The 15,904-nt window shown below is 33.5% G+C and overlaps 1 protein-coding gene across 1 annotated transcript in view; it reads left to right on the top strand.

Moving 5' to 3' along the window:
* Positions 1–15,904, top strand: part of MDGA2 (MAM domain containing glycosylphosphatidylinositol anchor 2) — a 273,598-nt gene that overhangs the window by 216,334 nt on the left and 41,360 nt on the right. Inside the window, exons 6-7 of the mRNA XM_022570646.3 lie at positions 9,163–9,340; positions 13,147–13,167. Of these exons, the coding sequence (XP_022426354.2) occupies positions 9,163–9,340; positions 13,147–13,167 (199 nt within the window). The remainder of the gene's footprint in view (positions 1–9,162; positions 9,341–13,146; positions 13,168–15,904) is intronic.

The following is a 15,904-nucleotide window of genomic DNA, read 5'->3' as shown; positions in this document are numbered from 1 at the left end:
CAAGAAAGGTAAAAATGCAACTGAAACGCAAAAAAAGATTTGTGCAGTGTATGGAGAAGGTGCTGTGACTGGCCAAACGTGTCAGAAATGGTTTGCGAAGTTTCATGCTGGAGATTCCTCTCTGGACAATGCTCCACGGCATTGTCTTCAAGACCACTTGAAGTTGATAACGATCAAATCAAGACATTAATTGAGAACAATCAATTGTTATACCTACATACAAGAGATAGCTGACATACTCAAAATATCCAAATCAAGCATTGAAAATCATTTGCACCTGCAACCAAAAGTGGGATCCGGCTGCTCACCGTTCAAGAGCCAATAAAGAGGCCAGGGTGGTAGAAAGGAAAATTTGTTTTATTTTGGATGCTGGCAACCAGTGGGGAGGGTGGATACCTGTCCAAAGGCTGACTGCACCCACTGACAGTCAGTGGGCAAGAGCTTTTATAGACAGAGGGTTGGTGCTACATGCAGAAACAGCACAGTCAGCTCTGACAGTCATCTTGAAATTGGTCATCCGTGGTCTGACCAGCATCATCTTGATTGTTTTAAGTACAGTTAATCTTCAGTTCCAGGGTCAGTTTATTCCCATTTCCTTGAGGCCAATTCTTGGAATTGTGGCAGCTTATGTCATGGCTACAGTCTGGTCATCATGTAGTTAACTTCTTCCACGTGGTGGGGGTTTCAGTATCTGTAGGGCAGCTCACAGGATAAGACTCAGAATATTATCTATAGTCCTTGAGGAGGAACTAAACGTCCTTGATTATGCTTAATGACTAAACTATTATTATTCGGTCTCCTTTGACTGTTTTCCTTTCTGTCTGCATATTCTCACTTCTCTGATTAAACTTATTCTTTGGCTAAAGTTATTCTACAGACAAAAGGCAGGCAGAGATGAAAATACAACCCTCAGAATGGGAGAAAATATTTGCAAATGAAGCAACTGACAAAGGATTAATCTCCAAAATTTACAAGCAGCTCATGCAGCTTGATATCAAAAAATCAAACGACCCAATCCAAAAATGGGCAGAAGACCTAAATAGACATTTCTCCAAAGAAGATATACAGATTGCCAACAAACACATGAAAGAATGCTCAACGTCATTAATCATTAGAGAAATGCAAATCAAAACTACAATGAGATATCATCTCACACCGGTCAGAATGGCCATCATCAAAAAATCTACAAACAAATGCTGGAGAGGGTGTGGAGAAAAGGGAACCCTCTTGCATTGGTGGGAATGTAAATTGATACAGCCACTATGGAGAACAATATGGAGGTTCCTTAAAAAACTAAAAATAGAACTACCATACGACCCAGCAATCCCACTACTGGGCATATACCCTGAGAAAACCATAATTCAAAAAGAGTCATGTACCACAATGTTCATTGCAGCTCTATTTACAATAGCCAGGACATGGAAGCAACCTAAGTGTTCATCGACAGATGAATGGATAAAGAAGATGTGGCACATATATACAATGGAATATTACTCAGCCATAAAAAGAAACAAAATTGAGTTATTTGTAGTGAGGTGGAGGGACCTAGAGTCTGTCATACAGAGTGAAGTAAGTCAGAAAGAGAAAAACAAATACTGTATGCTAACACATATATATGGAATATATTTTTTAAAATGGTCATGAAGAACCTAGGGGCAAGATGGGAATAAAGACACAGACCTACTAGAGAATGGACTTGAGGACAGGGAGAGGGGGAAGGGTAAGCTGGGACAAAGTGAGAGAGTGGCATGGACATATATACACTACCAAGCATAAAATAGATAGCTAGTGGGAAGCAGCCGCATAGCACAGGGAGATCAGCTCAGTGCTTTGTGACCGCCTGGATGGGTGGGATAGGGAGGGTGGGAGGGAGGAAGATGCAAGAGGGAAGACATATGGGAACATATGTATATGTATAACTGATTCATTTTGTTATAAAGCAGAAACTAACACATCATTGTAAAGCAATTATACTCCAATAAAGATGTTAAAAAAAAAAAAAGGCAGGCAGAGGACATGGTGGGGAAGGACCATAGGGTCCTGCTCCATTTCACACCAGCTTGGTTACGTTAATTGCTTTGATGTTTGGGTCCCACATAAGTTAAGCGAAAAAAACCTTCTTGACCGTATTTCCACCTGCAATTCTCTACTTAAATGTAACAAAAACGTTCCATTTTTAAAACAAATTGTGATCGGCGATGAAAAGTGAATACTGTACAATCATGTGGAATGGAAGAGATAGTGAGGCAAGCGAAATGAACCACCACCAACCACACCAAAGGCCAGTGTTCATTCAAAGAAGGTGATACTGTGTATATGGTGGGATTCGAAGGGAGTCCTCTATTATGAGCTTCTTCTGGAAAACCAAATGATTAATTCCAACCAGTTGGCCCAATTAGGCCAACTGAAAGCAGCACTTGACCAAAAGTATCCAGAATTAGTCAACAGAAAACACATAATCTTCCATCAAGATAACGCAAAACCGCACATTTCTTTGATGGCCAGGCAAAAACTGTTACAGCTTGGTTGGGAAGTTCTGATTCATCCACTGTATTCACCAGACATTGCACCTTCGGCTTTCCATTTATTTCAGTCTTTACAAAATTCTCTTAATGGAAAAAATTTCAATTCCCTGGAAGACTGTAAAAGGCATCTGGAACAGTTCTTTGCTCAAAAAGATAAAAAGTTTTAGGAAGATGGAATTATGAAGTTGCCTGAAAAATCGAGGAAGGTAGTGGAACAAAAGGGTGAATACATAGTTCAGTAAAGTTCTAGGTGAAAATGAAAAATATGTCTTTTATTTTTACTGAAGGCACTTTTTGGCCAACCCAATAGTAGTCACTCAATAAACATTAACTATAAAACTATAAAACTATTTAAAATATTCTCATGTAACTCTTCCAATTTATTTTAAACAGTCCCATTGGGAATGTAAAGTTAAGTCACATTAAAAAATACAAACTAAACACTTAAGACTATATAAAATGCTAGTCTTTACTAAATGTTTAGCTACTGCAGAAACATTAATTTTTTTAGGGTACTAAAGGACCTCGTTTCATCCAAAGTTCTGTTCTAATATTTGTCTTCGTTTTTCTGGAACTGCATTTTTAACTTTAAGCCACGGCACACAATATATTTAGGAAGTTTTATGCTCTTAATTTTCTTCTACTTCTTGTATTTCTTCCATTTCTATGATCACTGAGCAAGCATATTTCATTTGGTTGTCACTGAAGACTGTTCTATGTGCCTAATGTTTAGTTCTCACTTTTTAAATCCTTGAAATGTATTTGCAAGGTCTTTCATTTATATACCAGTGATGTTTACCAGAGACTCTGCCTGCATATCCACTTTGCATCCCTCCAGACAGCAGTGGCCCACCAAGGTAGGCAAGGATGGAAAACATCAAAACTGCATGAAAGACTGAGAGATTCACTGAATCTGTGGACCCACTCGATGCTGTCTTTACCTGAGGGTTGTTGTATTCTTTTGTTTTTTAATCAGGTAACTATTATGATAAGGAACATAAATTAGAAAAACTATAGGGAATGACAATCAAGACATTCAAAGCTAAATGCAGATTGACATTCATATACTATGTAAGTTAAAATGTTGATTACAAAGGACAGTTGGGAATTTGAAATATTAACAAATGCATATTTTTATCCTTGTAATTCTCTTTTATCAGCTACTTTCTCATTATTTAAAATCACAACACAGGAAGCTGAGGTTTATGGTCCAAGAATATGAATACAAACCCACACACACTGGTACAGAATTAAAAAGATAACAAATGAGCTTTGAACAGACTTTATAAAACCTAAGGACAAACGATAGCCTTGAAAGCCTAGACTTTAAAACAAACAAGGGTTCATAGAAGTGGGCAGGAGGTCATTAAAGGAGAAAAGGTTTTGAGTTTCAGAATAAAAATATAGAAAGATATTCCAATGCAAATACACAGAGTCCCCAGGTATCAGGGGATATTTTAGTAAAAGTGAAAGAAGAACAGTAGAGTAAGTCCTAGAAATTCCTTGAGAAAGGTACCTACCATCCACTTGAGTAGGAAAGAAATGGCCCACTTCCCCACCGGTAGATCAGGAAGACTACAGAACTTACCTTGAAGCTCTGGGTCCTGCCTGAGGGGGCCCTTGAGTATCACAATATCATAGATTGAGTCTGATTTTCAGGGACTGGGGCCTGGCAAGTCTTGCTTCACTGTGTTGCAGGAGAAACAGGATTCTTCAAACCTCTAAAAAAGGGCAGAGATGGAGCTTTTAGACCAAAATAACCTGTGATTTGCCTGAGAAAGATGCAGATTGAATAGAAATATTGACCATTGGCCAAGGCAGTTCCAAAAACAATGCAAAAGATGCTAGTACAGGACAAGAAAGACCCGATGAAGTTGACTAAATCCAAGAGAATATCAGTAGGAAACAGGATAAACCAAGCAACAGTTATCCCCAGGAGCACTTAGGCTGGGGAATGGGCTTCCTCTGCCCCTGCCCCACCTAAGTACTTCCCTAGGTGGTACCCAGTACAAAAAGTGATTGGGTTAAGTTTATCAAGTTCAAATCTTAAACGTATTAAGTTTAACCTAGATTGGCAAGAATTAGTATTTCATCAGCAGAAATGAGGTAAGTAGAATTCAGTTTTAGAAGAATAAAGAATATCCGATTTTTAAGAGAAGCACATTGGTGCTTATAAAATCCATACTTTCTCCAATTGCTATTGAATATAGCTTTCTAATACTCCTCCATGTCATGCTGTAAAACTGTTCTGAGCCTCACTTTCTAGAAGTCAGGATTTCCAGATACTGTGTTTCAAGTTACAGATCTTAGCATTCAGAAAAATTATGGCTCATTTCTTCTTCAAATAGTGAAAATAGTCTTCTAAATTATATGAAAGGAACATATCTCCTAGGAACAGAAAAAGTTACATGGAAATTTTTTACAAATAGAAATGATAAGAAATACTTTACACATTGTTTTCATATCACCATGCTTACCAGGTATGTTCTGGAACTATCATCTGTAGTTATGCTTTAGGTCCACTTTCTCTGAGGGTTTTGTGGTATTACCTCCAAACAGTGGACTAATATTGTATTTTCTTTTGTGTATTTGCAAACATTGTATTTAGTTTTCCATTTTTACATTTGCACAGCTCACTGAGATACAATATGAAGTGTTTAATTGCTTTTTCCTCAACTACTGAAGTATATACTTTCGTTATAGCTTTAAATTAAATATTTAGAATCAAAGTTATTGCTTTTTTAATACACATATGAAGTTATCTACTCCATAGTTTGTAATAAGTAACAACATCAATGTACATGCCAACTAAAATTACTTGAGTAAAGCATTTCATTATAACAACAGAATACCAGTCTCTCCTTGGGATGTACTATAAATATTGAGTGGTATTAAACTTATATTTAACATCCAGAAAAGTATACCTTGATTAAACTTGTATGTCTTTAGTTAATAGTATAATGTCAAATTATTATGTATATATTCCTGTGGGTTTAAACTACTTTTGTCTTCTGAAATAACAGTACTTTGCCTTTAGTTCATATATAATAATTTAAAAATCTAAAGACCTTGAAAGAGTTGACATTTGTATTATATTATTTTATAGAATTTTTAGTCTCCAAAACTGATAGAAACTTTGTAGTGTCTGGTGTCAGCTATGCATGAGTAAAGTACTTTCTGTCAATTTAGGTTTTAGGTCCATTTTCACTAGTGTTTGTAAATTCAGTGACTGTATGCAGTTATCACTAAGTTAGATTTTCTGCTGCACTCATTGGGTCAGTTAAATATACACTGTGTGCTGGAATTTAATCTTGTCACATCTTTACCTAGTTAATGATCAGACACTATAGGTAAAAACATTAATAAGAAATTGTTCCTGATTTATAATCTATGTGCCAAAAAAGTACTTTTAAGTGTATTATAACTAAATATATAAAGACACTGGTTAAAACAAGGGAGCAATTAATTCTGGGGAAGCAAAGGAGGAAATGATGCCAGATAGAGTCATTTTGGGTGTAACCAAATTTTGCAGCTGCTACTCTCTAGACAACCTTAGGAGAGATACCATAACTTGCTTCTTCCTCAGTTTCCTCAGTTTGTATAATAGGGCTAGTATTAGTTCCTACCTACTAAGGGTTGTGGTAGATTAAATATAGTAGATATAATACAGTTAACATGGTGCCTGACTGACACATAGTAAGGACTAATAGATGTAGCAGGAGTAATCAGCGTAGAGGTATAGAAGAAACCACTAGTATTAATGCTGTGGAACTAGCAAGGCTGAGCTGTGCCTCAACAAATACAGACCCTGGGTCACCTGCTTCCAAATTACCCTGTAAAGGAGGAGGTGCTTATTTTTAAAAAAAATGTATTTCTAAGCTCACTGAAAAATTATATCTGTAGACTTCATTGAAGAAGAAATACTGGCGGTTAAGAGTTGGAATTTTGGGTTTTAACAAGATTGTCCTGTGACCTTCATTCTGCCTAAAAGTGAGAACCACTAACACAGTGTATTAAAAACACCAAATATAAAACTCCAGAGACTATCAACACTTAGAACTCAGGAAAATGAAAAGCAGCCCAGCAAGCAGATGAGTTGCCACAGATGTAGATGGAGGAAGCAATCAACACAAGAGTGCAATCTTAACATTCAAGGGAGAAAGAGTTTTAAGAAAACTCACGGTTGCCTGTCTCTTATTCTTCAACTCTCTCTTTGAAAAACAAAGAGAAATATTTCAGGCATAGCCAAAAATAATATAAGTATTTTTATATACCTGCTACCAATCTAAAAACTAAAAATCACCAGAGTTAAGTCCTTTGTTATCTCCTCGCAATTGCATCTTCTCCTCTTGACGCTCTTCTAATCCATGTGACCAGTATGTTAAACATAGCATTTACTATTTTCTGCATTTCTTTATACTTTAATACATATCTATGCATCCCTTATCAAAATGCATATTTTGAACTTAAATTTTATAATATGTCTGCTTTAAAATTAATTTTCACTCAATATTTTGTGAAATCCATCCATGGTGATGTATTTTGGATTAGGTTCATTTTTTATGCTATATTTTAAATTATATTTTATGAAGAGTATACAATTTGATAATTCAATCTCTTACTGATGTTTAGATAATTCTCTGTGTTTTCTATACCATGAATATTCCTGTTTCCTGTGTACACGAGTTTATCTGTTCTCATCGTAATATTGTTTTTATTGCCAAATGCTTTCTGTACTTACACCAATTTACATACTCATAAAGACTATATTTTTAGAAGACAGTTTTCTGTAGGTCTCTTGCTTTTTTGCATAACATATGTGCAGAGGCACTGTCTTTTTTACTCCAGCCTATCTTTTCAAGGTTATTTGCATAGCAAACATCCTTAGAATATAGAGACCTCCCCCTGGAACAGAGGTAAAGCCCATTTAATATCTAGTATAATAAATATAATGCCTCCTTCTTGGGCAATGGTTAGACAGGCTTGGGTACTGTCAGTTATAAAACACTAAGGTCTCTTAAGCTCAGGGTCCTACAGATGTGATACAAACAGAAGGCATGTGCAAAATCCAGTTGGACACTTCTGCATCACCCTGTGGGAATTGGGAGGCAAAAGGAACCAGTTTGAAAGTAAAGCTTGTACTGTCTGCTGTGTCATGAATCCTTTTCTCTGACTCAGTAGTCTGGATTCTTCTGCTTGTGCCCATGATACTGTTGCAGGCTAACTTGTTAGCTTGTAAGTAGACTAAAATCTTACCCATCCACCCTCTGCTGCTCCAGGTTCTTGACAGGTATAAAGATTCTCATTGTTTTATATTTGCAACAAACCTTAATGTTGTTATCTTTATAAGCTTTTATCTGGGAAATAATATTGTGGCTTTAATTTTCACTTCCTTGATTCACCGTGAGGCTGAGACTTTTCTCTAATTAGTTATTTGGGCTTGCTCATTTACAAAATACCTGTTCCTATTAGGCTCATTTTGCTATTGAATTCTTTTTCTTATTTAGTTATAGGAGTTTTTAATATATTCTGATTAACTGTATTTGTTCTAAATATCTTTTTTCAAGCCTCTGCCTTTATTTTACCTGTTTAATGAGGAGCACTGATGAGAAGAAATTTTTATGCTAAAATTTTAAATTTAATATTAATTTCAAATTTAAGATTGGCTAATTTATCAATCTTTTCCTTTACTAATTGTGCTTTTCTATTCTAAGAAAGTAACACCTTACCTGAGGTCATAACGACATTCTTCTGTGTTTTTTCTAAATGATTTAACTTTTGCCTTTTAAATTTAAGTATTTGATCCTCCTGAGTCTGCCTTTTCTTTTTTTTTTCTTTTCGTTATAAGATATGTGATAGGGATTACATTTATGTTTTTTTTAATATACATAACCAATTGAGTGGTTTATATTTTCATGTCTTCTGTGTGAACAACCCCACAAATCTATATATGGGCTTTCTGTTCCATTTCATTATTTTATTTGTCATATTTGTCTAATGCTGTGCTAATAGCACATACTTGAGATTTTCATTTCCAGAAGTATAGCAGGCTAAGCTATATAATTAGGATTAACCCGCCCTCAGAAAACAAGCAAATATATAAATATATGACTATGTATATATATATATATATACACATTAACATATATAGTGTGTGTATGTATGTATGTATATATATATATATATAAAATGCAGGCGTGCGCACACACACACACACACACACACACACACACACATCGCTTAGGTAAAAATCTAAGGGACAATGGAAAATCAAAGTAATAAATGGGATTTCCCACCCAAATTACTTTTGTCCTCAGCTATTAACCAACCCAGACAAACTTGAACTTTCTTATTGTTTGGCAGTGGTGAGGCAGACAGGATTGAAAACCCAAGGCCTGCCCAAAGCAAGGGATCATCTCCACTTTAATCTGTGACACCAAAGGGCTTCATATTCAAAGTAAAAGTGAACCATACTATTGATGCCCCTAGGAGCATATCAGAAACAAAGGTACATCTCTAATGGAATATAACTTTGTCCTAGGCCCCAAAGAATCCCCAGCAGTAGTATTTTTAGCCACATGACCAGCACACAGTTAAAAATACCAGGAACATTATTATATAATTCTTTTAATTTCAGGCTGGACAGCAGCGATGGTGGGAACAGGAGATTAAAATAAATGGGAATATTCAAAAGGGAGAATTAATTACATATAACTTGACTGAGCTAATTAAACCAGAGGCTTATGAAGTCCGACTGACTCCTCTCACCAAATTTGGAGAAGGAGATTCAACAATTCGTGTCATCAAATATAGTGGTAAGTAGCTTTTCATTTAAAAGTATTTATTTGCATACTAAACTCTCTAGAAGGTTGTAACTATCTACCAAATTTAGCCACAAAATAAAACTTAACATATTGACTTTCTGGGTCATTAGCCAAGTGAAAAAAAAAATCCCACAATACTTAATCATCATAAATTGTAATATTTGGTTATAAATAGAGATATAGAAAAATGTTTAATTAACATTGAACCTAGCTGATAATGTCACAATGTCTTTTTATTTTCTATCGCATAGTTGTGAAGCAGTATGTATACATTTTTTTTCAAATTCTTGATGATTTTAAAATTAATATCATTAAGAAATTAGGAAATGTGATTGAATTTTAAGTTTTTTTCATTTTTTAGAGCAGTTTTAAGTTTACAGAAAATTGAGTAGGAACTGCAGGGTGTTCCCATATATGCCTTCTCCCCCGTCACAGTTTCCTGTATTATTAACATCCTGCATTAATGTGGCACACTTCTTACAACTGTTTAACAAATATTGATACATTATTAAAGTCAGTAGTTTACAATGGGGGGTCATTATTTGTGTTGTACATTTATATGAATTTTAACAACTGTGTAATGTTATTTATCCACCATCACAGTATCATACAGAATATTTTCACTGCTCTAAAATTCCTCTGTGCTCCACCTATTTATCCTTCCATCCCTCCTCCAACCCTGACAACCACAGATCTTATATCTATAGTTTTGCCTTTTCCAGAACGCTGGGTATTTGGAATCATACAACATATGACCTTTAGAAACTGGTTTACTGTACTTAGCAATACACATTTAAAGTTTTTCCATATCTTTTTGTGGCTAGGTAGCTCATTTCTTTCTATTGTTGAATAATATCCCATTGTGTAGATGTACCACAGTTCGTTTATCCATTCACCTATTGAATGACATCTTAGTTGATTTTTTTTGGTCATTTTTTTCTTTTAGATCACTAATGTTAATGTGTATATGTTAGTGATAGTTTGCATTTATAAACAATATGCATTTAATATTTCTTTACTATTTAAATGTCCTACTTAAAAGTAGAAAATAGTATAAACCTGTGAAACAAAGTTGGTCAAAAACTTTCTAATAGTTCAAATAGAAATCATGGTGATTAGATATGATATTATTTTTAACATATACCTGACAGATTAATATTTTATCAGTTGAAATTTATGTACATTTTTTTGGTTGAAATTTATAATATTCAAAGACTAGCTCTAAAATTATCAATGTATTTCTCAAGGTTGAATAAGTCACTGGCAAAATATTTCATATGTGTTTCATTACTTCAGTGGAATATTATTCTTTTTATTATTGATTGTTAAGGTTTGAGTTAAAAAAAGATAATAGAATGAGGTTTTTTGCAGCTGAAGTTCTCCATTCTGTTTAGCATTAAGTAGTTTTTCCTACTTAAGAGGGTAACAGTGAATACTGTCAGAAGGAAAAAAATAAAGTGAAATTATTAAAAACTCATTAGAGTTGTGAAGTCACTTTTCTTCACTCTCATTAGAGTACACATTGGGCATTATATATTCAATTTTCATTAAAAAATTGAAATATATAATGTATAGTGGAATATTCATACAGGATCAAGGAATGTAAAAGCATTAGAATCACTGTGTATATTTTCTTGAATATGATTCTTTTAAAAATGTACATTTTCTTGTTAGTGATATAACTATTATTGCAGAAGAGCAATTGTTATTCTGTAATCACCTTCATGATTCCATCGAGCAGACAACTAGATAACATCCCAGTATATTTTTCTAAATTTTTAGTGTCATACGTTTTTATAAAATATGAATTATCTCCTCCTAACTAGTATTTATGCTCCCTGCCCCTAAGTTGTAAAACTGTAAACTATGTAATATGGAGGGGCATTGGAAACCATGCATTACTATCCATTCCTTTAAAAGATGAAGATATTAAGACCCAGAAAGTTTGTGTCCTGTAGAGTTAAACAACTATGAAATGACTAACTCTGACTAAAACTAGGACTCACTCCTCCATGACAGAAATCTTTACTTATTTGCTAAGTTTAGAAATTATTAGAACTTGTCTTACAGAGATATAGAAAAAAATCTTCATAAACTCAGTAGTTCTTATTGAAAACGCTGAGGTAACAAATGAAATGAAAAATAAATCTGGAAAATAGATATTATGTTTAGTTCCAACTTTCTTTAATTATCTTTATATCTTAGGCATGCTTATTAAAATCTTAAACATTTTAATTAAAAATAACTTCTATATACTATGGACTTAGGTAAAGTATACTTTAGTGTATATAAGCATATAATGTGTATAGGCATCTATAAGAAATTTGACATGCTAGTTTGAAAAAAGAAAAATAGACTCACTGCAATATTTCAAATTTAGAATGGCAAATTTTCACAAGGTTAATTGCGATATTTATAGTAAATTTGGTGATGAAAATATTGTAGAAGTCTCAAAATTCAGCCTGGTCACAGGTTACATGTAGCTGTGACATTTCTTAGAACTAAATTATAATTTAAAGATGCTTACTTCTTTCAAAGACAATATATAAAAATTGTAACTTCATATTATTCTAATTATGAAATAATTTTAATTTTTAACAATTAATTTTCAAATTAAAATATACCGATACTTTGCAAGAAAGAGAATTATTTTTTCTCCCCTTCAGTGGAACTAATAAATGTATAGTCCCTTCTCTGTGTTATTCATTTCATAATTTACAATGGGGAATGAACAATTGGAACAACTAAAATAATGGGAATAGTCTGTCTTCTCAATGTAGAAATAGTAAACAGTAATTTATTGAGAAACTAATCACTTGGTTAAAATTGATCTCAGTGTACTAAATTTAACAATTATATATGAACTTATTTCATGCATGTGTGTGTATTTTTGGCTATCATACTTTACTAGTATGTCCAAGTTTAACAAAAGTGGTTAATGGCAAATACTAGGAATTAACAACAAAGTAGACAACCTTCTGGAGGTTAGATTAACTGTCCATTGTAATCTTGGGAGACCGCAATAATGCTTTCTTTTATCCAGAATGGAATTTTCTCTCAGAGTGATAAATGCCTAATCGATATATACAGCTACCATTTTGTCTCTTAGGTTAGACATATTTTTGTTGCTGTTTCAGTAATATTTAAAGTATTCATTCCTCTTCAGGTAGAAGTCAATTGGCACTTATATTGCAAACACAATTAGTTTTTTGAGATAAGTATTTATTCTGGTACACGAAAATACAAATGCATTGCTTAGCATTTGAAGACTGTGTGTGTTGTGTGTGTGTGTGTGTGTGTGTGTGTGTGTAAATGTAATTAAAGCAGCATCATAGTAGCTATTTGTTTTGGGACACACATAATGACATGATATGAGGATTGCTTTAGTTTCACCAGAAGTAGATAACAGCAAAAAAAACCTAAAGTGTAATCTCTGTTGGATAATTGCATTCATTGTTAAACATCTAGATTATAGGTTGTCAGCCTCAGTTTTGATTTCTCGGTCTTGTTTAGCACTGGTTAAGATATAAAAGATCAGCAACTCCATTCCTTGGAAAATGAACAAATCCCACAGCTATTTAGCATTGATCTTTTGGGTACTTTGAGGTTGTTACTGCTGAGCTACAAAGTAGATTCTATTCAATCCTCTAGAACAAAATGGATTGCAGATATAATTCTCCATGGCCACAGTGGGCAAGATCATTAAGTTTTGGTTAGGCACTATGAGACACTGATTAGACTTTGATTTATAAAAGACATTCAAGCCATGCTAACATTATTTTTTGCTTTTCTTGTAGCTCCTGTTAATCCTCATTTGAGTAAGTATATTTTCACTTTAAAAATGACACTGTATTTGACAATTAAGAAAAATAGAAAATGCATAAACATACAAAGTTTATTTAGCAACTGTTCATATTTGGTTTAAAATAGAATGGCTTGGAAACAGTAAAACTGACATAATTGTGAATTTTAAATTTCAAAAGATATGGGTGTAAAGACAAATAATTTAATGTTGATAATTGACTTTTCCTAAATATGGAGCCATTTCCCCAACATGCTTAACATTTGTTATTTGTGTAACTGTAGTTTACACAGTTAACAAATGTTATTTGTGTAAACTACAAATAATAAACTGTTGTTTCTTTTGTGGCATTGCATATTATTTGTATTGCTATTATTTGTTTCTTTAATTTTCATTCTTTGATTTCTACATTCCACTCATGAAATATTATATTTACTTAGAAAGTTAGTATTTGAATGGTTTAAGCAAGAATTTTCATGGATCATTATTGTATATCCCAATCTTCTATGAAGAAGAAGATAATCTGAGCACCATCCTCTTGATAATATTTCATTTTAAAATTAAGAATTGATTTTTTTGTCTTCTATTTTGTGTCTAGCAATATATTGTTCTTGTCTAACAAGAGAATAGCCACCTTTATACTCTTACACATATCCATTCAACATTCTCAATTTCCTATACTTAGTGAAGAAAATGTCCAAATCTTTTTTCTCATTTTACTGTATTCTCTTTTCTGCAATGGCCTTTAACTGATTATATAACAAAGACCAAATTCTGTAACCCCTGTTCTTGCTGTATTTCTTACCAAAGATCCTCTTTTACTCCACTTTTGCATGTCCAAATACTAATACTGAATATTTTTATAGATCTTTATTGTTCACATCTTGTTTCAGTGCATAAAAGTTCATTTAGTCATCACAATGACCCTTTAATGTGGATATTATTACCAACTCTTTGAGGTTCATTTTTCTTATAATGTTTAGCACAAATACTTCTTCCTCCATTAATTATTCCCTCGTTTTGATTTTCCATAACAATTTATCTTCATCTATGTGGAAGCTATTTTTGATTTTCTCATATCCTCCAGTAGACTGTAAGATACTTAAGAACTAAATCTGTTTCTAATTTCTCTCTACATCTCACTATCTTTGTGTCTATCACAGCATCTCATATTTAGCAGGTGTTCAATGATCATTTGCTAAAAGAACAAATACATGACAGCTTCAAGATGAACTAATGGCATAAATCAGGTTCTCCCTGGCTTCTACCCAGGGTACTATTGCTAATTAGTTACTATATTGATTATAATTCTTTTGAAGGTAAGTACTCTGACTGCACTTCCAGTAGAAATGTTTAAAAACAGTTGTCATGAGAAGATTAAAAGTAAATACAGTCCATTAATGGACACTTAGGTTGTTTCTATTTCTCATATATTGCAAATAATACTGCAGTGAACATGTGAATGCACATACCTCTTTGAGGTACTCATTTCATTTCCTTTGGTTATATATTCTTAAGAGGTATTGCTGGATAATATGGTAGTTCTGTATTTAGGTTTTTTTAGGAACCTTCATACTGTTTTCCATAATAGCTGTACCAATTTACATTGCCACCAATAGCATAAAACTACTATACTCTTTTGATTACTGTAGCTTTGCAATATATTTTAAAATCAGTAAGTGTGATGTTTCCAGCATTGTTCTTCCTCCTCCTAATTGTGTTGGCAATTTGGGGTCTTTTGTGGTTCAATAAGAATTTTAGGAATATTTTCTATTTCTATTAAAAAAAAAAACACGCCACTGGCATTGTCATAGGGATTGCATTGAATATATAGATCACTTTGTGTAGTATAGAAATTTTAACAATATTAATTCTTCCAATCCAAGAACACGAGACATCTTTCCATTTATTTTTGTCTTCTTTAATTTCTTTCATCAATGTTTCATAGTTTTCAATGTACAAGTCTTTCATCTCTTTAGCTAAGTTTATTCCTAAGTATTTCATTCTTTTTGATGCTACTGAAAATGAGATTGTTTTCTTAATTCCCCTTTCTGATAGTTCATTGTTAGTGTATAGAAACACACAGATTAATTCAAAGGCATGATCCCAACTTCAAGGGCTCCACTCCCAGGAATATCTGATAAATGTAAACCATTGCAGGGGGAAAAAAATGGGAGTTTTTATTATTTAGGTGTTTATATCTTTATGAGTTGCAGGGAATCTGTACTCAGTTTTGACTTCATTATTTACTATCTGGAATTAGCCATAGCTTTCTCCTACATGAGCCTCATGAGTTAGCATTTCTGTATTTTCATAGAGTTCTTATAAGTTTGAATGAAATAATATAAACTACGTGGTTTTTTTTTTTCAGTTAAGGATAATTTTAATTTTGTATCTGGTGGAGATTATAAACTCCATTATTTACCCCCCTGTTTCAAGCAGGGTCCATCCCAGTAAGAAAACCTTTTGATACCTAGAAATATTACTACCACCCTCATTTCAGGGACACTTAAGGAAAGCTCTCAGTGAACTTGTTGTTGGGCCTTAACTCAGCATGTGGCTGGCATCCAAGAAATCCCAGTCCTTCCACAGGGTCTTCATAAAGTTCTCTTCATTACTTTATTTCTAGTGAATTTCAAGCACCTGGCAAATCTACATTCAAATAAAGCATGAAAGATAACTACTTTTAAAAATAATTTGCCATTATCTTCCCCTAAGTAAACTTCCATTTGTGCAAATGGGTATACGTGAAA

The sequence above is a fragment of the Delphinapterus leucas genome, chromosome 2 (genome assembly GCF_059928025.1).
Source record: "Delphinapterus leucas isolate spDelLeu-1000000601 "Yukka" chromosome 2, BTC_Dleu_Yukka2, whole genome shotgun sequence".
NCBI classification, from domain to species: domain Eukaryota; kingdom Metazoa; phylum Chordata; class Mammalia; order Artiodactyla; family Monodontidae; genus Delphinapterus; species Delphinapterus leucas.
This window is presented reverse-complemented; position numbering and strand designations above follow the sequence as displayed.